Genomic DNA, 22,402 nt, shown 5'->3' with positions numbered 1-22,402 from the left:
GTGAAGGATGCATGTGCAAATTTATTAACAGGCCAGTCCAAAACTCATGGTCAAAATGGCCAAGCAAAAAAAAGTTGTAACAGAGAAATCAGTCCAAAAGGCCAGACAGACAGAGCAAAAAAGACACAAAGCAAAATCAGATTCCAAAAGGTCAGGCAGAGGTTCAAAATACCAGCAAAACACAGACTCAGTAGTCAGACTCAAAGGAACTGACAATACTTCACACAGACTGGCTGAATGGGAGGAGTATTTAATGTGGCTTCATTCTGGGAACACGGCTAGTACTCGAGAGGGAGACCTCTGGTGGCCAGATGGTGAGTTGCTGACAATGGCTCATTAACACGAGTTCCATAACGTATTTTTTGGTGTAAAAAATCAACCTCCTCCTCATCTGTTGCCTGAGATGGAGATCAATGAAAATGTCTGCACTGAAATTTCATCAGGAGGAAGATGCTGAGATTCAGCGGCTGAGATTACCAACAAAATATATATTGATTTGGGTTTGTTCTGAACTGAAACTGTATTTTTCCTGCATTTATTCCACCTGAACATCTGCAGTGTGATGAAATCTGCCCCTATGATGATAAAGAAGAGCAGATAAATCTGCCTTTGTGCTGGATTCACTTTATAATATGATATTGTATTTATTGAGCTAAGCTCTCTAGCTAACTTAAATTAACATTTATAATTGCACACACACTCACACAAACATCGTCACCCATGGTGACTGAACTGAAGCAGTCTTTACATTTTCTTTTAAAGTGTAAAATATGAGCTAAAAGGACACTTGTTTTCTAGCTGCTAGTATTCATGCTAATAATGCTAGCATTGTAGCTTCCAAGTTACGTAGTTATAATCCTAAAAAAAAGAAACCCGTCATATCAAAATACTGTTCCAGTTTACATTCTGGTGGACTTCACCTGCTAGTTGACTTTATCCTCACTTGGAAGAGTTAAATAGAACTAAATACTCACCACTGTTTCTGCACCTGTTATTAGAGCTTTTGTTGTTTCCTTAAGACCCATGACTGTTTCAGTGAATGTATTTACTGCATTTTTTCATTATGTTAAACCTACAGTTGGCAGATCGTGTTGCTTCATATAATTGGGTGTGTAGCACGGATGGTTTTGGAGGCAGTGCTTGTGTCTGTGTGTATCTCTTTACCTTCATCAGCACAGAGTCGTTTAAGTTCTCTCATCTCCAAAACATCCGTCTTCCAGCTACTGTGTTACTATGGTTACAGATGATGGTGCTGCCATTGACAGACAGGGAAAGGGTGACGCCTCCAGGTGATGTCACTTCCTTCTCCTCACAGGTTTCTTGTTCACAGCTGGAGTTACAGCTGATAGAGAGGTCATGACTCTCTTACAGGTATCTCTGCTTAGCTGGTGAGTCAGGACTGAAGCCTCCACTGGATCTGAGGTAGAAGATGTACAGACACATCACTGTAATGCTGACAGCCAGTCAGTGATAAATCACTCAGCACAGATCACAGAGTTCTTTGAAAGTCTTTCACAACTGCTCAGTATCTTTCAGAGTTGCCTAGATCTATCTGGACGTTGGTGATGCTCAGACAGTAGCATTGGTAAACTGGTAAAGAATTTTCAGTGCTCATTGAGGGTGAAAACTAAACTTTGATTTCTTGAGTGGTTGGATTTTTTTTTTAATTTTAACAAATAGACTTTTAGATTTTTGATTTTAGATATCAGATATAATAGCTATAGCTGCGTTGTAGACATTGGTATACCTGGTTTCATTAACATTGAAAAGAAAGTTAGTAAGTTTTTTGTTTAATAACACATTTCTGTAAAGGCTGGCTCCAGTGCTGTGCGCTCCCAGCCACCAGAGGGAGACGACGCACACCTCCCAGGTCCAGTTTTGCATTCTCTCTCACTTTTTGAGTTTCTCCAGCCTCCTCTCAAGGTTTCCTTTTCACAAAAATAAAATAAAACAAAACAACAAAAAACTTTTATGTTCAGTTTTGGTTCTGTTTCTACTGGGAAAGCCATTTGTCTTTTTTCAGTTAGTTGACTTTCTCTCGACTTCTGAAAGAGCCAGTTTTCCCCTGGTGTCCTTTGTTCTTTTTCCTGCCTGACAAAAACAGGTGGGTTTACAAACTCATATTTGGGCAGTTAGACATAAGAGCGCTCCTTTCAGTACTTTTCACCACAAATGTCTTGTAGCAGTAGAGTGTTTGCTCAGCACCAAAAGGGCCTGGGTTCAATCCCCGGACTTCTTTAGTTCAGCCCATCCATCGGCTGTACATAACCTTGGCACCTAGGTCCTATGTTCCTAAAACCTGTGGTGGCTAACCTGGTAGGTCCTGGAATATTATTGGACAGCCTGGGTTCTCATTCTCAGTCTGGTGAACCATCCACTGTTACAGTTTCACATTAAACCACTCTGAATTACTTTGTTTACATCTCAACAATTGGATCATGCAGAAAGTTTAGAAATCAGTGTAATTCTGCTTTAATCAGATCAAACACTTCTGTTCATTTGCATAAACTCCATAATGCTGTGGCCTAAAATCTTAGGTTGAAGGTAAAAAAAAAAAAGAATTTACATTTCAGCACTTACATTTTTGACAGATGTGAAATTTAATTTAAATTTAGCTTTTTAACCTGGAGATGGCAATTTGCAGGCTAAATGATATGTCACTTGTAGTCTTCATAACTTCAGAATGGTTTAAGCTACAGACATGATAGTGAGCAGATAGATGAAGTCACAAGCCAATAAAATCTTTAAATGCAAGAAATGAGCAAACGTTCCCCTAACTCAAAATATTTCAGTAAGGTCCACTTTAAGACTTCATGTGTTTGGGCATCTGTCTCATGGTAGGCCAAAGATCCCAAGAGGCTTGAATACAATTCATTCTCTCTTTTTTGTGTTTGACTTGATTTCCTTTTGGCTTATTTAATGTTTGGAATACATTCTTTTAAAGCTACTTCTTTTTAAATTTTAAAAATGAGTCCAATCAATTTAGTATGATTTTTTTTTTTTTTAAGTTCTTAGATTTTGAATGTATTTGTACAAAATGTAACACCCTCTAGGGTTCATGTTCCGGCAGAGGCCTTGGGGAATCCCCTTGCGGAAGGTCTGAGCATGAGGTGACAGGACTACTGATGCACGTTTGTGTGAGATTTGCCTCTGTGGGTTCTTTTACTAGCGTTACTAAACAGGGGTTTTAATATCATATCTGTATCTCAACACACTGACTGTGTTAAAAGCCTGCAGTTCAGTGATTACTTAAGCTGAAGCAACACCTACTATGTAATTGCTATTTCACTACTACGTAACTGCTGTTTTACTTCTTTGTAACTACTGTTACTATTTCATGATGTGTAACTGTTATGAATCATTCAGTGATTTACCAGGAAACTAATTTGTACATTGCGTAAGACAAGAAAGTGAGGAATTAAAGTGTGGACCCCCACACTGTAACTATTTCTGTATGAAATACAGTATCAGGGAGGGTCTCAGAGGTAGATGAGCATTCCAATTCATAACTGATGCTATTGATTAATATTATTTTCCTCTCTGTTGAGGTTTGTCGTGTGTGTGTGTGTGTTTTCCACTAGCATAGACAGGAGTTTGTCATTTGATTTTGTATCAGTCAAAATGATTTTTTTGCATTTACTGCTGCTGCACATTGGTACGCCACGACCATGCCTCACCTAAAAATTGAAATGAGTTATTTATTCATTTATTTATTTATTTTTTATGATAGTGTCCAGATTGGTGCAGACATTTGGTGTTGATGTGTGGCAGTGCTGACCAACTACCAGCACTGTTCAATTTCTTCACTTTATTCACCTCTTGCACTAAAACTGGAAAACAGCCAGTGCAGTGTTAGTAAGATGATAACAAATGTGACACCCACAAAGTGCTGGTCACATTTGTGATTGTTTTTGTATATTTCGTTTCATTAAATTATGAACTTCTTTATAGTTCAAACCATATTGCTGTTGCAGAGATACCCTGTAGGGTGTGCTGTGGCGTTGGGTAATTACAGCTGCTCGCAACTCTGCTTCTCAGATTTGAGAAGCTTTGCACAGACAAGCCACACTGCCTCGTGTCTCATCTTTTCCACCCTGATACAGGTGTTTAATCTGTTTACACTGACCCTGGGCTCGGGGAGTATAACACAAACATGGTAAATTTACTCAATTATTTTAAGTTTTGCAATTAAATTCATATGAAAACTGTCTAAATGCTGGATTTGGGTCCCTTTACTTTTATGGGAGGGCCAGGACCACTCTAGCCCCCCACAGTTGAATCCCTGGCACTGATCTTGCCTGTATTTCACTTGATGGGAGCTCAAAGTTGATGTTAATAAATTACACATTCTTTACAGACATGCACTTGGTGACAGAGGGGTATCAGCAGATGCTGAGGCGCAGAGGTCACCAACTTTCTGCAGTCAATCGCTACAAACCTCCAAACTTCATGTGGCCTTCAGATTAGCTCAAGAACAGCGTAGAGAGCTTCATTGAATGGGTTTCCATGGCAGAGCAGCTGCATCTAAGCCTTACATCACCAAGCACAATGCAAAGTGCAGTGGTGTAAAGTGCCGCCACTGGACTTTAGAGCAGTGGAGATGTTTTTCTCTGACAAATAACGCTTCTCCATCTGGCAATCTGATGGATGAGTCTGGGTTTGGCAGAATGCCAGGAGAACGGCACTTGTTTGACTGCATTGTGCCAAGCGTAAAGTTTGGTGGAGGGGGATTATGGTGTGAGGTTGTTTTTCAGGAGTTGGGCTTTAATGCTTCAGCACCAAGAGATTTTGGACAATTTCATGCTCCCAACTTTGTGGGAACAGTTTGGGGATGGCACCTTCCTGTTCCAACATGATTACGCACCAGTGCACAAAGTAAAGTCCGTAAAGACATGGATGAGTTTGGTGTGGAAGAACTTGACTAGCCTGCACAGAATCCTGACCTCAACCTGATAGAACACCTTTAGGATGAATTAGAGCAGAGAATGCGAGCCAGGCCTTCTTGTCCAACATCAGTGTCTGACCTCACAAATGCGCTTCTGGAATAATGGTCAAAAATGACCATAAATACACTCCTAAACCTTGTGGAAAGCCTTCCTAGAATACTTGAAGTAGTTATAGCTGCAAAGGCTGGGCCAATATCATATTAACCCCTAGGGATTAAGAATGAGATGTCTCTCAAGTTCAAATGCGAAGGCATGTGGAAGCAGACGACTAAATACTTTCGGAAATAGTGTGTCAAGTGTTTTAGTTTTAGTTTTAGTGTTTAGTGTTTAGTATTTTAGCCTTGAGGGAAACTCAAAATTGTGCCTGGTTCAATAAAGAAGAGAAAAAAATAAGACTTACCCACTCAGTAACAACTTCATTACCAGACGTTTTTGCTTCATACAGTCCACTATCAGTCTTCTGTAAGTTCTTTGGTGTCAGCCTGGAGGTTTCCACGTTGAACTCTACTCTGCCCTTGTAATGGGAATAGAATGTACTATCTTCATATTTATTATATTTAAGAAAATTATAAGCTCTGTTAAACACCCAGAATAAGTCATGAAACTCTGGTACAGGGTGCTGTAAAAAAGAAAAGGATCTGGCACCTGTCTGGCACCAACAACCACGCCACGTTCAAAGTCGCTTAAATCACCTTTCTTCTCCATTCTGACACTCGGCCTGCACTTCAGCAAGTTGTCTTGACCACCTCTACATGCCTAAATGCACTGAGTCGCAGCCATGTGATTGGCTGATTAGCTATTTGTGTTAACAAGCAACTGAACCTAATAAAGTGGCCGGTCAGTGTAGTTCTAGTTTATATATCTACTTCAGCTTTACACGTCTGCAGCTGTTTGTGCAGATAACCTGCGCAGACTGAGTGAAAAATAGAGCAGGACTACATTCAGTAAACAAAGCAATCAAATATTACATACATGAGATTAAATAGTATGTAGTCCAGTCTGACACATTTTGTTGTTTGAACAATCGTATAAGGTGAAATGAGTTGGATCATGGGATTGTTCGGTTAAAACTAATCATAGGCTTTTATTGTGTGTGGGATACTGTAGTGGTTAACACCTCTGCCTTCTATGCTGTAGACTGGGGTTCAATCCCCACCTGGGCAAACACCCTACACTATACCAATAAGAGTCCTTGGGCAAGACTCCTAACACCACCTTGGCCTCCCTGTGTAAAATGATCAAACTGTAAGTCGCTCTGGATAAGAGCGTCAGCCAAATGCCGTAAATGTAAATGTATTCAGTTCAGTCAGATCAGCTGTATTAACAGTGTGGAGAATTAAACCAATAACCACTCACACTCCTCATTTGACAGATCAACTCAAAAATATAGATTATCATACCGGTTAACTGTATGATGAACACCGGTTAAGTGATGAAGTTCAGAGAATTGTTTACCTGTGACTGAGATCAGAGTGGAGAGAACTAAGATTAGCTGCAGCATCATCGCCATTTCAGACTATGATAAACTTCCTCTTTAACAGTGAAGGAGGAAGTTCTGAAAGACCCCCTCACTGCCTCAGAGAGGGATTCTGATGTGCTAATGTTCGTGCAGACGTTATTAGAAGAAAATGACTGAACATTCTACACTGAAAGAGCTGTTTATTAAACTTTGATATCATTAAGACAAAAATACAAACATTCATTTAATCTTTTATTTTTCATGCTCTACACTAACCACATTATGACCGGGGCAGCAGTTTCAGAGTATACCTAAATAGAATGAATGACCTTCAATGATCATCTATAATTAACTGAACTGTAAAGCATCAATATGTTTTCATATTGTGTTGTAATGACACAGTTCCTGTGGGTTTTCCTATTTGGTTTGTCTAGTTTCTCATTTATCTCTTTTGATAAGCGATTCATTATTATGTGTTTTATTTTTAAATACAAAGTAAAATAATTTATCTGGATATTGCCGTAATATGCTGTTCATATATAACATGAATGCACTCAAATACTATAGCAACAGAAGAAAGACACAGGAGCGGCCATGGCTTTGCAAGAAGTGCTCTTTTCTAGTGTTTTTTAAAACCACATCAACAGAAATGAACAGAACAGAAACTAGCAGAGTTCACCACAGGGCTCACATGCAAAACCCACACCCCCTGACACAGACACACACAAATAACACACACATACGAATAACTTTAAACAAGACAAACAGTCCCTGTTGGAGGTTACGCCCACCAAGAGCCTTTGCATGTGGCTGCAACTGAAAGTGTGAACAAGACACTATGTTTAATCCTGTGCCAGAAAGAAACACAATTGAAAAGCTGCAAATATACATAAAGATCACCAGAAAGTTTAACAACAATCAAACTTACACACATTTCGGTTGCCAATCCCTGAGCTAAGCCTACTAGTAAGGGGTAACCAGCGTGTGGGTCGATCATGTGACTGTTTCCTTGAACTGTCCGCAGCTCAATCAGGACTGCACAGTCGCCAAAAGCCCACTTAACCATCTATGATTCAGATTTTGTGTTAATTGCCTGAAGCCTGTAGAGAAATTATATCGCTTTAGCTACACAAAAAATGTGTAGGCACTACAGCTGTTAGCAACATTTTATAAAACTGTGGCAGCTAGAGCTATTAGCTACAAAAAAAATGGAGTAACTACAAAAAGTAGCATGCTACTTAGCTACTCTCTCATTCCTGCATATATATCACATCACTGTTGCCGGAGGAAAACCTTGTATCTACATTTTTGACGTTTTTCAGTTTCTGAAAATCTGAAAATGGCTATTGTCATTTACACTGTGTGTGAATTTCATGATGAATGGACTAAAAGAAATGACCCAAAAAGACCTGAGGGGGAAAAAGTCTCATTCCATTGACTTCCATTAAAAGTAAAGTAGGTTTTTATTTCTCATGTAAAGTTACAATTTTGGAGTTATGGGGCATCAATGATTAAACAGGCTTCATGAAAAGAGCAGGTTTATCTTTATCGATATTTGTGAACATATGCATAAACAGTAATTACAAATGCATTTAAGTACATATAATAAAACACGAAAACAACAAATAATATTCTAGTACACTCAATGAACTGATTTTTGAGAAGCTACAACACTGATTTCAAAAAGCAGTAAGTGATGAGAGCCTGTTAAACAGCTGTACAGTAGACTGACTAGATTATAATCAGACATTACAGTGTGAGTAGAGTACTATGTAACTATAACAGCTTTAATAAACTGTAACTCCATCCATGTCTAAGATGATTTGGTCAGTCTTTCTCTAATGTGGACAGTGATGACTGCAGACAGCATGAGGGTCAGAGTGATGGAATACAGCACAGTCTTCAGCAAACACACAGATACACCAGCAAAGGGAGACACTGAACCTGAAACACACAAAAAAGCCCACAGTTGGATTAGATATGATGACAAGGTAGAAAAGAAATAACTAACGTGTTTCAATCTTCAGTTTAATTTCTTTTCTAATCTTTCAAAAAGGTTAACATACAGTCTTAGGCAGAGTTTTTTTCCCAGTCTGGAGACGAGACGATGTGTGTAGTCAAGACATCTTAGAAAGTATAATTTTAATGAATTATCTTCCCTGACCAAAGGTACTGTCATGTACCCTTGAGGGTACCACCCCAGTGACAAGAAGGGTACAGCCCCAGTGACAGTTTACTACCTTCATTTCACTTTTGAAAATGTACAGTTTGGAGTGGCCAAACTTTTGCACACAGGTGTAAATATACAGGCATATTATCAGCAGCACTAGTGGAGAGCATGCAGTGAACAACTGACCTCCAGTGTAAATGGATGTTACGAATCAGACTCAAAGTTGTGAAGGATGCATGTGCAGATTTTTAACAACAGGCCAGTCCAAAACTCGTGGTCAGCAAGGCAAAGCAAGAAAAGTTGTAACAGAGAAATCAGTCCAAAAGGCCAGAGAGACAGAGCAAAAGGGAAAGCAAAGCAAAATCAGATTCCAAAAGGTCAGGCAGAGGTTCAAAATACCAGCAAGACACACACACACTCAGTAGTCAGACTCAAAGGAACTGACAATACTTCACACAGACTGGCTGAATGGGAAGAGTATTTAAGGTGGCTTCATTATGGGAACATGGCTAGTACGCAAGAGAGGGAGACCTCTGGTGGCCAGATGGTGAATTGCTAACAATGGCTCGTTATCATGAGTTCCATAATGTATTTTTTGGTGTAATTTTATCAATCTCCTCCTCATCTGTTGCTTGATATGGAGATCATTGAAAATGTGACACTGTCTGCACTGAAATTTCATCAGGAGGAAGATGCTGAGATTCAGCGGCTGAGATTACCAACCAAATATATATTGATTTGGGTTTGTTCTGAACTGAAACTGTATTTTTCCTGCATTTATTCCACCTGAACATCTGCACTGTGATGAAATCTGCCCCTATGATGATAAAGAAGAGCAGATAAATCTGCCTTTGTGCTGGATTCACTTTATAATATGATATTGTATTTATTGAGCTCTCTAGCTAACTTAAATTAACATTTATAATTGCACACACACTCACACAAACATCGTCACCCATGGTGAGTGAACTGAAGCAGTCTTTACATTTTCTTTTAAAGTGTAAAATATGAGCTAAAAGGACACTTGTTTTCTAGCTGCTAGCATTCATGCTAATAATGCTAGCATTGTAGCTTCCAAGTTACGTAGTTATAATCCTAAAAAAAGAAACCCGTCATATCAAAATACTGTTCCAGTTTACATTCTGGTGGACTTCACCTGCTAGTTGACATTATCCTCACTTGGAAGAGTTAAATAGAACTAAATACTCACCACTGTTTCTGCACCTGTTATTAGAGCTTTTGTTGTTTCCTTAAGACCCATGACTGTTTCAGTGAATGTATTTACTGCATTTTTTCATTATGTTAAACCTGCAGTACGTAGATCATGTTGCTTCATTTAATTGGGTGTGTAGCATATGTAGTATGTATGTATCTCTTTACCTTCATCAGCACAGAGTCGTTTAAGTTCTCTCATCTCCATAACATCCGTCTTCCAGCTGACTGTGTTGCTATGGTTACAGATGATGGTGCTTCCATTGACAGACAGGGAAAGGGTGACACCTCCAGGTGATGTCACTTCCTTCTCCTCAAAGGTTTCCTTGTAGTGGATGAAGTTGATAGAGAGGTCATGACCTCTACAGGTGAGAGTGATGTTGCAGGTGTCATTGGTTAGCTGGTGAGTCAGGACTGGAGCCTCCACTGGATCTGAGGTAGAAGATGTACGGACACATCACTGTAATGCTGATAGTCAGTCAATGATAAATCACTCAGCACAGATCACAGAGTTCTTTGAAAGTCTTTCAGAACTGCTCAGTATCTTTCAGAGTTGCCTAGATCTATCTGGACATTGGTGATGGTGTTGATAATAGACATCAGACAGTAGCACTGGTAAACTGGTAAAGAATTTTCAGTGTTCACTGAGGGTGAAAAGTAAATTTGATTTCTTGAATGTTAAAATTAAAATCAAAAGCCAACCAAACAAAGAAGTCAGAGAATATTATAGTGACTTGGGTCCCAGTAATGATTTGAATTAATTTTGTCATATCTAAAATGGTTCATTTGCCATTTTAGATATCAGATATAATAGTTATAGCTGTATTGTAGACATTGGTATTCCTGGTTTCATTAATATTGAAAAGAAAATTAGTAAGTTTTGTATTTAATGTAGTATTTTTGTAAAGGCTGGCTCCAGGGCTGCGGCACTCCCAGCCACCAGAGGGAGACGACGCATATCTCGCAGGTCCAATTCAGCCTAACGTCCTACACCTGGGCAGAGGGCTTGATAAGCACAGAGAAGAAGACACACATTGCTGTGTCTTTGTCTCATTGTGAGCCAACAGAAATGGCCAGTAATTTTGGTAAGAGGGCTGAGAGTTTTGCACTCCCCCTCACTTTTTGAGTTTCTCCAGCCTCCTCTCGAGGTTTCCTTCTCTTCTCTCACAAAAAAAAAAAAACAAAAAAAAACTTCTTTCCATTCAGTTTTGGTTCTGTTTCTGTTGGGAAAGTCATTTGTTTTTTTTCCATTCGTTCACTTTCTCTCGACTTCTGAGAGAGACCTTGGTGTCCTTTGTTCTTCTTCCTTCCTAACAAAAACACAATCATTTTTGGTCAATCCCATAAGAGAGCTCCTTTCAGTATTCTTCACCACATTTTGTAGAGTATTTGTGCAGCACCAAAAGGGCCTGGGTTTGATCCCCGGACTCATCAGCTGCTGACCAAACGCTTTTGTTCATTTGCATAAAATACCCAACTCCATACAATGCTGTGGCCTAAAATCTTAGAATGAAAGTGGGAAAAAAAGTTGACCTTTTCAACATTTTACACTTTTGTCAGATGTGAAATTTTAACCTGGAGGCCATAATTTGTGGGTAAAATGATCAGTCACTTGTAGTCTTCATAACTTTAGAAGGGTTTAAGCTCCAACCATAATCCACATAACAGGACATTCAACAAACCCGCCCCTAACTAGTGTCAAGCTGTGACATCAGTGAGCAATTCGGCTTGGAAAATCACCCAAAATCCTGATACTATTGCTTTGCGTTTTGCCCTTCAGATTACAACTAAGGGTTAAAACAGTGACATGATTCACAATCAGATCACTCGTCAGACTCTTTCATCTGCAATTGACCATCCATCAGCCAGAAATCCCACTCCAAATTCAACCAAACCCCACTCTCTACTGTTATACTACATTTCTGCTTTTAGCCTTCATATTATAAACGAAGGGTTAATCATGGTGACAGCAGAACACTCAGAAGAACCTGCAATTACTAGCCAGAGTGAGAGAAGCCAGCTCTAACATTACACAACCCAGAAATGCAGCTCCAAACACAGCCAGTTGACTGTAAAACCTGCTAATAGCTCCCTGCTTTAGCTCTCATTTGGCAAGATGCAAAATTTTAGTATAATGAATTGGTTATGATGTAAGAGGTCATTCAGAGTGATTTTAATGTGAAGTGGTTCATTGTAGAGAAACTCTATACAGTAGTGGTGATGGGAACCACACATCTGAATGATTTTATGACTAAAAGCTTCTTCACAGAAATCTAATGCAGTACACATTTATGAATGAGGGCTTAATGACAGACATCTTTTGGCCCAAAATGTAATTCGTTTCATGGTGGAACACTTACATGCAGGACATTGTCAGATGTTTCTTGAAGAAAACATTCCACATTTTATTATTTTATTTGATGATTTGTTATATTTTTGACTGTTTTAAACATCACATAAAAACTGTCAGGTGTATGTATGTTCACTGAAAGTAAATCAAATGGTTAGTGTTGTAGAAATTTGTGACCCCTGGTTTCTATCAGCACCTCTGTAAAGAGTTCAGAGTTTTTTGTAATGAAGCATTTCACATCTAAATGACTTTGTTTACAGCTTTTAATTGTGAATTATGCAGAAATGTTGCACATGATTGGAGGTTCAGTACAGAACATTTGGCTGCATAAGGAGGAAATCAGCCTTTCACACAACACCAACATGTACCAGCACAAAGCAGTTCATCACAAGTCGGCAGAACAGAAAACAGAACTCTGCTTTGGTTTCACTAACTCACTCTTCTTCTTAGAGGTTCAAAGTCCACTGACCAAAAGTAAAGTGACTGTACATGAAGTGAAATATGTAAGAATGTCCCTCTGAATTAAGTGACACATACTAATTATGAATTATGTAGAAATGTTGCATCTCTGTTTTTTGCCTGGACTTAACTGAACTGTGAAAAGAAGTTCATACAAATAATGACCGTTTTGTTGGTCCAGCATAATTTAATTAAATTTATGAAATTAAACTCAACTGATTTAGTAGCTGTTTATTTAACTGACGCTGGTCCAACTGATCTTTCTATAATCATGTTTATTTAGAAGCACATCCAGCAATGGAGAATTTGCTTTACCACATGGTAACAAGCTTGGAAGATTATTCAATTGATAGAATGCAATCACACACCCAAAGTAAAATTGCCAATGACAAAAAAAGAACAGAGATCATTAAGAAAAGTGGAACGGAAGTGCTCAGTATGCAAATGGATGAAGCCACGAGCCAATAAAATCTTTTGAGCACAGTTCCCTTATCTCAAAATATCTCAGTAAGGTGGGATATATCCACTTTAAAACTTCATGTGTTTGGGTATCTGTCTCATGATAGCAGGTGGAAATCCCAAGAGACTTGAATACAATTCACTCTCTCTATTCTGACTTGATTGACCTTTGGCTTATTTAATGCTTGGGGAATCCCCTAGCGGAAAGTCTGAGCATGGGGTGACACTTGGGCCTATTGATTCACGTTTGTGAGCGGTTTGCCTCTGTGGGTTCTTTTATTAGCATTACTAAACAGTGGTTTTAATATCATACTGTGTCTTTGTACTAGCTGTGTTAATCACTGATTTACCAAGAAATTTACTGATTGGTGTCTGTGTGGCGGTGCACAGCAATTACCAGCATTGTTCAATTTCTTGTTACAGCCAAATCTTTTATTCACCTCTTGCTTTACAACTGGAAAACAGCCAGTATGTGTAGAGTTTGTGAAATGATGCCAAACACAATCAATTTACTGAATTATTTAAAGTGTTGTCATAGATCATAAATTGAAATGGGTCAAAATCTTAGACTTGGGTCCCTTTTACTTTTATAGGATAGTAATAAATTACACATTTTTTACATACATATAGTTGGTGTTAATCTAAGTAAAGATATAGATGATGGAATATGTTCGTGTTCTGAGCAGATATGATGTTCAGTGCATGATGTTCAGGAAGCCAGCCTTTTACACAACACCCACGTACACCAGCAAGAAGCTGTTGATCACACATCTGCAGAGATGAACCTTGCCTTATGATATCTGCCCCACATACATGTATTAAGGTGTGTTTTCAATGAGAGAGAGAAGTTTTGTTTACTGTTTTTGTTGGCCTCATGGTTTCCTCGACCTGGGCGGCATCTTTCTGAGCAGCATTTAGTTAAAAAAAAATCAACTTGTGTGTTTTTTGCCTTCAGAAAAGCTAAGTATTCATCATGATCAAATGAGGAATAGATAAAATTATAGCACCTTAACAGCAGTGCTGTGTCAGGACTGCATGTTTCCTCTCACTGACTGATTTTCTATAAGACTTACCCAACACAGAGAGTCTGTACTCAGCAACAACTCTGACTTTATTGCCAGACGCTTTTGCTTCATACAGTCCACTATCAGTCTTCTGTAAGTTCTTCAGTGTCAGCCTGTAGGTTTCCACATTGAACTCCACTCTGCCTTTGTAATGGGAATAGAATGTACTCTCTTTATGTTTCTTACTATATTTAAGAACATTATAAGCTCTGTTAAACACCCAGAATAAGTCATGAAACTCTGGTACAGGATGCTGTATGTCCAGTTCAACAGAAATTCCAAAATGCCCGAACACATCAATGGACACTGTAGAGAGAAAAGATAAAAAAAAGATAAGAAATTGTTTTATCATGATTGCCTTTTCATACACACATACAGTGTGGCATATTAATGACTAAATTGTAAAACCTCTATACTGTATATTAATTTATACAAAGAGGGCAAATGTATTCAGATGCTTTTTATTAAGTATAGTTCTAGTTTATGTATGCACTACATTTTTACAATTCTTTTGACTCATATATATATATATATATATATATATATATATATATATATATATATATATATATATATATATATATATATATATATATAACAAAAATCTTTAATCTCAAGCGTAAGATGTCTTCCAAATGCAGACCACACCTTAGTATATGAGATAACGAGAGGAGGGGAACTCTTGTAAGCGGGAAGGGAATTTTGGGCTGGAGTTCAGTATGGTTTCTATGGGTCATGAGAAGGCTGACCCCCAAAAACTCCAGATGGAGACCAGCTGTTAGCAAGGAGTTCAGCAGAGGTCTTGGAGTTCATAAGCTTGCAAAGACCATCATCCGAGGAGTTTGACTATGTGATCGGGGCGCCCTTGGCAAGTAGCAGAAAAAGCTGCTCCAGTTATGAAAGAATGAGCGAGAATATCATTCTGCAGGGTAACTAGATAATGAGAGAAGGCATGAGAGTTTGTGGACCCAGCAGCAGGAGACCACCAAGCCGGTTTCTGTGATAAAGAGTGGGTCTGACACCTAGGTGTTTTGAGAGAGCCTAAGTTGGAGTAGCTGTGCCAGAGGTTCATATGGGGTGAGGTAAGAGTTGATTTTAAACAAGTATAGAGGAATGCTTTTACCAAACTTTTTTTTTTTTGTTTTTTTTTTTTGCTGTGTTTATGATAGATCATAGTATCAGAGTTTAACATGGTTAGGTCTGATAGGCAGGGATGAGCAGGTTTGAAAGTTTCTGTTTTGAGCTGTATAATATTGTGAAGATCTCGGGAATCTGAAGAAAACAAGGAGAAATGGGCTTCTAATGAAGCAGTTAAATCTTTGGGGAAGAGACCAGTAACTGATGAACTCAAAGTAGGACTGAATGCAGTGTCTGACTGCAGTATTGGAGGATGTCAGCGGTTAAGGGCAGCTTAAGTGGTGGAAGGTGAGGTTTGTTTCTTTGGATTCCTTTTAGCAAAATATGATCGGAGGATGGTTAGTCATGGTGTATTGAGTTTCATTGAGTTTTTAAAAAAAAAAAAAAAAAAAAAAAAAAACATCCTGGCTGAACAGCCTTGTGCTCTTCCACCTTAAGTCAAGATGGCAAATGTGAAGAAAACGGCTGACATTGAAAGATTGTCTGAAGGGAACAGTGGTGTGGAGTGCATGAAAATGCTGGAAAGATTTCCATCCAGACCAATAGGTTGACAGGGTACAAGGGACAACTGCACTTTAGATTTGTTTCTTGAGCTTGGAGGAGGAGCTGAAAACTGCTGGTCACTTGGAGGATGGAGTCCAAATATGGAGGAGTCTGCATAGGATTCTTGAGGTGCCAAGGCTTTGAATTTCTGAAATTGACAGAGAGAGAGAGAGTCAGAAATAGCATTCAAATGGCCCATCATATGTATGCTTTGAAGAATGAATTGATGTTGGATTGAGTGCCAAGTAAGGCAATGTAGGAATGGCATGAGTGTTTGTTGATTTTATATGAACAAATGTGGAGTTGTCAGAGTGGAGGAGGATCACTGATCTTGTTCATTTATGTACCCAAAGGAGCGCAGCAATGATTATCGGGTAGAATTCACACAAGGCAGAGGAATCACCTGATTAAAGGGAAAGTAAATGCAAACTCCTGAAGGGCAAGGAGAAGCGAACCAGTGGCCACCATAGGAGCTGCTGAAGCCTAACGAGGGAGCTGCATCTGTGAATAGTTACAGATCTTCAGGGACTAAGAGTTGTCATAGAAGAAAGAGATGCCATTCCAGTGCTGGAGGAGGAAGAGCCAGAAGCGAAGTTCCGAGATATATGCATCATTCAAGGAGGGGCAGTGTTGGAGTGAGGGAACCGAGGTGGCAATGCTGAGGAGATGAGAGAAGAGCATCTTTGAGGTATTATTTGAATTGCATAATTGATATTCCCAGGAAGAGAGAGAGAAGCTGGAGCTTCAAGCAACAAGGCTGCAGCACAAATTCTGATAAGGTGGTAATAAGGTATTCCAGCTTATCAGGTGGAAGGGAAGCCTGGAACAAGACTGAGTCTAGCTGAATGCCAAGGAACTTGATGGGCCGTTGTGTTCTCCAGAGAGAAGGGGACATAGAGATGCTGAAATGCAGAGGAGAGGGTATAAAGGCCATTTGTAGGTGGGGAGGAAGGGAGACCACTACAAGGAAGTCATTGAGGACGTGGAGCATGTAGGGTAGTCTGCAAAAATTCAGCAGAATCCAACACAAAGCTGCAGCCTGGGTATCAAAAAAAAGGTGAGCCGATCTGCAAAGTAAAACCTGTCTTCCCAGGAAAGGCCAAATGGATGGCAAAAGTTGGGGTGCAGAGGAAGGATCTTAAAAGCTGAGACAGTCGGTCTTGGCAAGCCAAGCTTCATGGCCAGCCTGCTTCATGTGCAACATGGCATTATCCACAGTAGCATAGTGGAGGGAGAATTCGGTGTGGCATGATGCTGGTTCATGAGGGGCAGACAAAAGAGGTATTTCTTGCCAGAGTATTTACAAGTGGCAATGCCGATAGGATTGACACAATAAGTGGAGAAGGGAGGAGAAGTGAAAGGGCCTAGCATGAAACCTTCCTGAAACTTCTTTGGCCAAAAGGGAAGACACGAAATCGGGCTCAGACAGAGTGGAGAGGGGGTTGCAATACAAAAGGCAAGAGGCAGGAAGCACAACGAGTCCTGGAGAAAAGCAGAAGATTAGGTCATCTAGCAAATAAGAGATGGAGTGATCAGAATGGAGGTCAGCAGCTAGAGCAGGTTCATGAGTAGAAAGATGCCGGAGTAGTCATTTGAGAGCACACATGGAGCAACTTGCATTAAGAAGAAAAAAAAAACCTCCAGCAGAGATGAAATTATTACAGACCACCCGGCCCCCAAAGAAGATGCTGCTCACGGCTGTCGCAGGAATAAACTGGAAGTTGTAAAGCTAGGGGCCAGGGCTACAGTGGGAGAAAAGGGTATGGTAGGTTAGGGAGTGAGAGAGGGTGGAACAATGAGTGCAGTTCTAACACGATGGAAAGATGGTCATCTGGCTCCTGAGTAGGCCGAACAGAGAAACGTTGCTTGTATCAGTGGGGCAGGAAGCGCTGGAGGCAGCTGAGGGCTTGAGCAATGAGGTGAGACTGACATCCATACTTTGGATGATCCGCATACGCAGGGCAGAAGCGATGAAAGGCAGATTGAAGAGGCAGGCTTAACTGTGCAGAACAGCAGGAGGAGCAGTGTTAAGGGGGTGGGGATGGTCTGTGGCTGAGCTGGCAGTGACTACAACTAGATACCTGGAACAGGATCAGAAAATGAGGCAGAAGGGCAAGAAGGGAATGCCAGGAAAGACTGCGGAAACAGGTATGAAGAAAAAAAGGGGGGGGCTGGATGATAAAGGACGAAGCTGAGGAGAAGGAAGAGGCATAGCCAAAGGCGTAGGAGAAAAAGGTTGGGGAAAATCGAAAAAAACCCTATAAGCACGGCATGCAATGGAGTGACTATCACGTGCCGGGGCCATGGGGAAGGCAATGCGGTCACGCTGCGCCAGAGCAAAAGGCAGGTGTTTACTCCTAAGAGACTGAACATACAGGTAGAAACGAGCTGCCTTAGATGCCATATGGGCAAACGGAATGTGCTGTTCCTTAAGGACCAATGAGAGGGAGGTCCTCCATTTAGAGTAGGAAGGGTGCAGAAGTGCTAGAGCTGAGGGAGCCACAGTAACTGGCCCTTGGGGCAGAGGGAAGCTGAGGCAGCAGGCATGTTAGGAACTGCAATGACTGACTTGAGCCTGTGTACAGGATGCATGGATTCATGGAAGAAAAGACGCTGGCTTTCCGAAGAATTAAAAAAACCCCAAAAAAAACAAAAAAACAACTGGTATCACCAATACGGTCATAAGCAAATGTTTGGGCACCTCCAGCCAAATTATGTTTTGTTGATCTTCTAAATGAAAATAAGTTTTATATAAGAAAATAAGAAAAAGAAAGCATAAAATGCGTTAAACTTAGCAAATAAATAAAATTAGCAGAAAATGCCAAATCAAGCTTGTAACTGTCTGAATGCACCTTTCTTCTCACTGCAGCTTCATGTATTTAACTGCAATAAAAAGTATTTCCAGTGTTTAGAGGAGTTATAACATGCTGTATTCCATAATATATATGGCTACATGTAATGTTAGTTTAAATTCTTAAACTAGTAAACAGTAAATCTCTGTTTAAGCTGCAGCTGTTTGTGCAGATAAACTCATCAGGCTGAGTGAACAACAGAGCAGGACTAAATTCACTAAACACAGCAATTAAATATTACATACATGAGATTAAATAGTATATAGTCCAGTCTGACACATTTTGTTGTTTGAACAATCGTATAAAGTGAAATGAGATGGATCATGGGATTGTTCGGTTAAAACTAATTATAGGCTTTTATTCAGTTCAGTCAGATCAGCTGTATTAACAGTGTGGAAGAATTAAACCAATAACCACTCAAACTCCTCATTTGACAGATCAACTCAAAATTATAGATTATCATACTATACAAATATAACCTCCTATAGTGATGAAGTTCAGAGAATTGTTTACCTGTGACTGAGATCAGAGTGGAGAGAACGAAGATTAGCTGCAGCATCATCGCCATTTCAGAGTGTGATAAACTTCCTCTTTACCAGTGAAGGAGGAAGTTCTGAAAGACCCCCTCACTGCCTCACAGAGGGATTCTAATGGTATTAGGAGAAAGTGACAGCATTCTACACTGAAAAAGCCATTTATTATAGTTTACTTTATCATTAAGACTGAAATACAAACATTCAGTCTTTTATTTTTCATGCTCTACACTAACCACATTATGACCAGGGGCTGCAGTTTCACAGAGTGTACTTGAATAAAATTAATCACCTTCAATGATCATCTATAATGAACTGAACTGTAAAGCATCAATATGTCTTCATATTCAACATGTGTTGTAATGACACAGTTCCTGTGAGTTTTCCTATGTGGTTCATCTAGTTTTTTTGTTTATTTCTGTTTTGTACTTTGATAAGATTCATTATGTGTTTTACTTTTAAAGACAAAGTAAAATTATTTATGTGGACATTGCCATAATATGCCATTTTTATATATAATAAATAAAATTATTTATATATAATATTACATACATGAAATGTACTCCAGTATGCTATAGCAACAGAAGAAGAAAACACAGGAGAGGCCATGATTCTGTTCTCTTTTCTAGTGTTTTTTAAACCATATCAACCGAACGGAACAGGACAGAAATCACAGCAGAAGTCACAACAGGCCACTTCCCTTCCCTCACACACAAAACCCACACCCCTTCACACACACTAACACAAATAACATGGACACATACCAATAACTAACAAGCAACATTTAAACAAGGCACAGTCCCTTTGTTGGGCCCACCAAGAGCCTTTGCATGTGGCTGTCGGCATAGCCACACCTCCAGTGTCTCTTCGAGCCAGCGCCAGCCAGGATCGGGTCACTACAGTACCCGTGATTTTGACCATTTTGTTAGTGTTTCTAAACTGCTGATTTCCAGAGGTTTTCACATACAAGAGTCTCTAGAGTTTACTCAGAATAGTGCGCTAAAGCAAAAAAAAAGGCCATGTCAGCTTCCAGTTCTGTCACCCAAGAACCGAGAGCTGAGGCTGCGATGAGCACTGGCTCACTAAAACTGGGCAGTTCAAGACTAGGAAAACAACATAGCCTGGTCTGATTAATCTTCATTTGTTTTGCTTCTATCTATTTATTTATTTATTTATTTATTTATTTATTTATTTATTTATTTTAGGCACATAGATGGCAGGTTCAGAATTTGGCACCAATATCATGAGTCCATGGACCCAACCTGCCTGGCAACAGTTCAGGCTGGTGGAGGTGGTGTAATTGTGTGTGGAATGTTTTCTTGGCAATATTTGTGCCTGTTAATACTAATTAATCATTGCTTGAATGCCACAACTTATTTGAGTACTACTGCTGACCATGTGCATCCCTTCATGGCCATAATTTACTAATTCTTAATGGCTACTTCTAGCATGATGATAGTGCACCATGTCATGAAGCAAATGTTTCACGGGAGATTCCTAAAAATGTTAAGGAATTGCATGATGTAATCATGTCAACATGAAACAGAATCTTGGAAACTTGGAATGTTTCCAGGATGGTTACTGAAAAATTAGTAACTGGCTACAAATTAGCTACTTTTCCAGAAATAGTGGCTACTTTTTTTAGCTACTTTCAAAGTGCGATTGTCAATGTTTTTGTATCCCCACCAAACAAGCCCAACTGAAAGTGTGAACAAGACACTGCATTTAATCTGGAAAGAAACACAATTAAAAAGCAGCAAATGTACAAAAAGTGTAACTAACAATCAAACCTACACAACCAAAGGTGTGATATCCAACAAAAATTTAGACTAAGTAAAGGCAAAGTGAATCATTCCAGGTTTTTCCTAACAAAAGGATCTGTTTGGGGTGAGATTCAGGCCTGAATAATCTCCCCACTATTGCTGAGCTGTTGCGGCTTCACATCAGAACTAGATTTTTAGGTAAAATAAAATGAATAATATTAATTTTAAAAATAAGTTAAGTAAAATAATAATCCTGCTTTGCTGTAAAATCATTAACACAGTTCTAACAGTTTTCACAATAAATGGACTTAAACGCTGGAGTTAACGCATAACTGCTAAATCGCCAACCTTTTAATGCTGAAGACTGATGCACAGACTGTTGGACTCACAGCAATGCAGATAACAAAATGGCAAAGAGAAAGATTTAAGATGAACACTGATGATTCTGAGATGATTTTATGGAATTTATAAGCACTCAGCTAGTTTCCATTTAATATGCAACAACTGGTGAACCTGAAGTCACTTCTCTTTCTCCTGCTTTTTGTTCAAATTTTCCTGTTCCACCTTAAATGGTGCAGCAGTACAATCTGGCACCTCGTGCTCCATTGAAGATGGAACAGGACAGTTTGAACGAGAAGCTGGTGAATGAGAAGCGACTTCAGCCTCATAAAAAATAGAACAGGGATGAGAGAAAAGTGGCTATATCTGACCTAAAGGTTTAAGCAGAGCAAAGTGAGTCTGTGTTTGCGTTTTATATTTTTATCCTGTATCAGCACATAATAAGACTTATTTACAGCCAAGATGGTAAAACAGACATAAAACATTTTTGGAGATATGGGGCATCACGGATTATCGGATCGGACAATGGATCATTTGGGAGATCAAAATGGACTTGGTGACTTGTCATGAAAATGCGACTACTCGCCCAAAACCCTTTTATTAATCTGCTTTCGGCTCCCCGTATTGGCACTGGCCTTGGCCAAGGCCACTGCTGGAACAACAAATTCCTTCAGAAGAACACTGCAGCGAGACGCTCTTTTATCCCTTCCCCCACTTCCCCGGACTCCTGCTGATTGTTGACTCTGCCTGGGATCCAATCAAGGTTGTCTCCATGGCAATTTGCTGTGTTATCACCATAACACCCTGCGGATTGAGACACCTGGATTGGGATGCCAGGCGAAGCGCCTTATCCAGGCCCCCCCGCCTTTACCCCCCCCCCCCCCCAACCCTTTTCCTTTAGGAACACAGTCACAGGGGTGCTTTATCTCCTCCCTTTCCTCATGTATTCTGTATTCTGTATTTTTCCTCATTCCTGTCTTCCTGTCCTGTCTGCCCACCTTGTCATATTGTATGTGCACGGACGGGTTGATCAAAATTTCGCTGGTTACTTTGGTGACTGTGACAAAGGCTTCATTCATTCATTCATTCATTCATTCATTCATTCATTAAACAGAC

The 22,402-nt window shown here is 39.6% G+C and overlaps 1 protein-coding gene across 1 annotated transcript; it reads right to left on the bottom strand.

The window, feature by feature from the left end:
* Positions 1-7,844: 7,844 nt before the first annotated feature.
* LOC108413487 (SLAM family member 9-like) lies at positions 7,845-19,219 on the bottom strand. The gene is made up of 4 exons (XM_017686016.2): positions 19,165-19,219; positions 14,129-14,425; positions 9,956-10,219; positions 7,845-8,349 (listed from the first exon to the last, which is right to left on the bottom strand). The coding sequence occupies exons 1-4, from the start codon at positions 19,217-19,219 to the stop codon at positions 8,219-8,221; spliced, it is 747 nt and encodes a 248-aa protein (XP_017541505.1). The 3' UTR covers positions 7,845-8,218.
* Between the last annotated feature and the right edge of the window lie 3,183 nt (positions 19,220-22,402).

This window comes from Pygocentrus nattereri, chromosome 19 (assembly GCF_015220715.1).
Source record: "Pygocentrus nattereri isolate fPygNat1 chromosome 19, fPygNat1.pri, whole genome shotgun sequence".
NCBI lineage: Eukaryota > Metazoa > Chordata > Actinopteri > Characiformes > Serrasalmidae > Pygocentrus > Pygocentrus nattereri.
The sequence above is the reverse complement of the archived record's forward strand: the minus strand, read 5'-3'. Positions and strand labels throughout refer to the sequence as shown.

Coding starts and splice junctions, on each gene's coding strand:
- LOC108413487 (XM_017686016.2), bottom strand. CDS start 19,219: ATGGCGATGATGCTGCAGCTAATCTTCGTTCTCTCCACTCTGATCTCA. Junction 10,220..14,128: donor GTACAGACTCTCTGTGTTGG/GTAAGTCTTATA, acceptor CTTCTACCTCAG/ATCCAGTGGAGGCTCCAGTC. Junction 8,350..9,955: donor ACGACTCTGTGCTGATGAAG/GTAAAGAGATAC, acceptor TGTGTGTTTCAG/GTTCAGTGTCTCCCTTTGCT.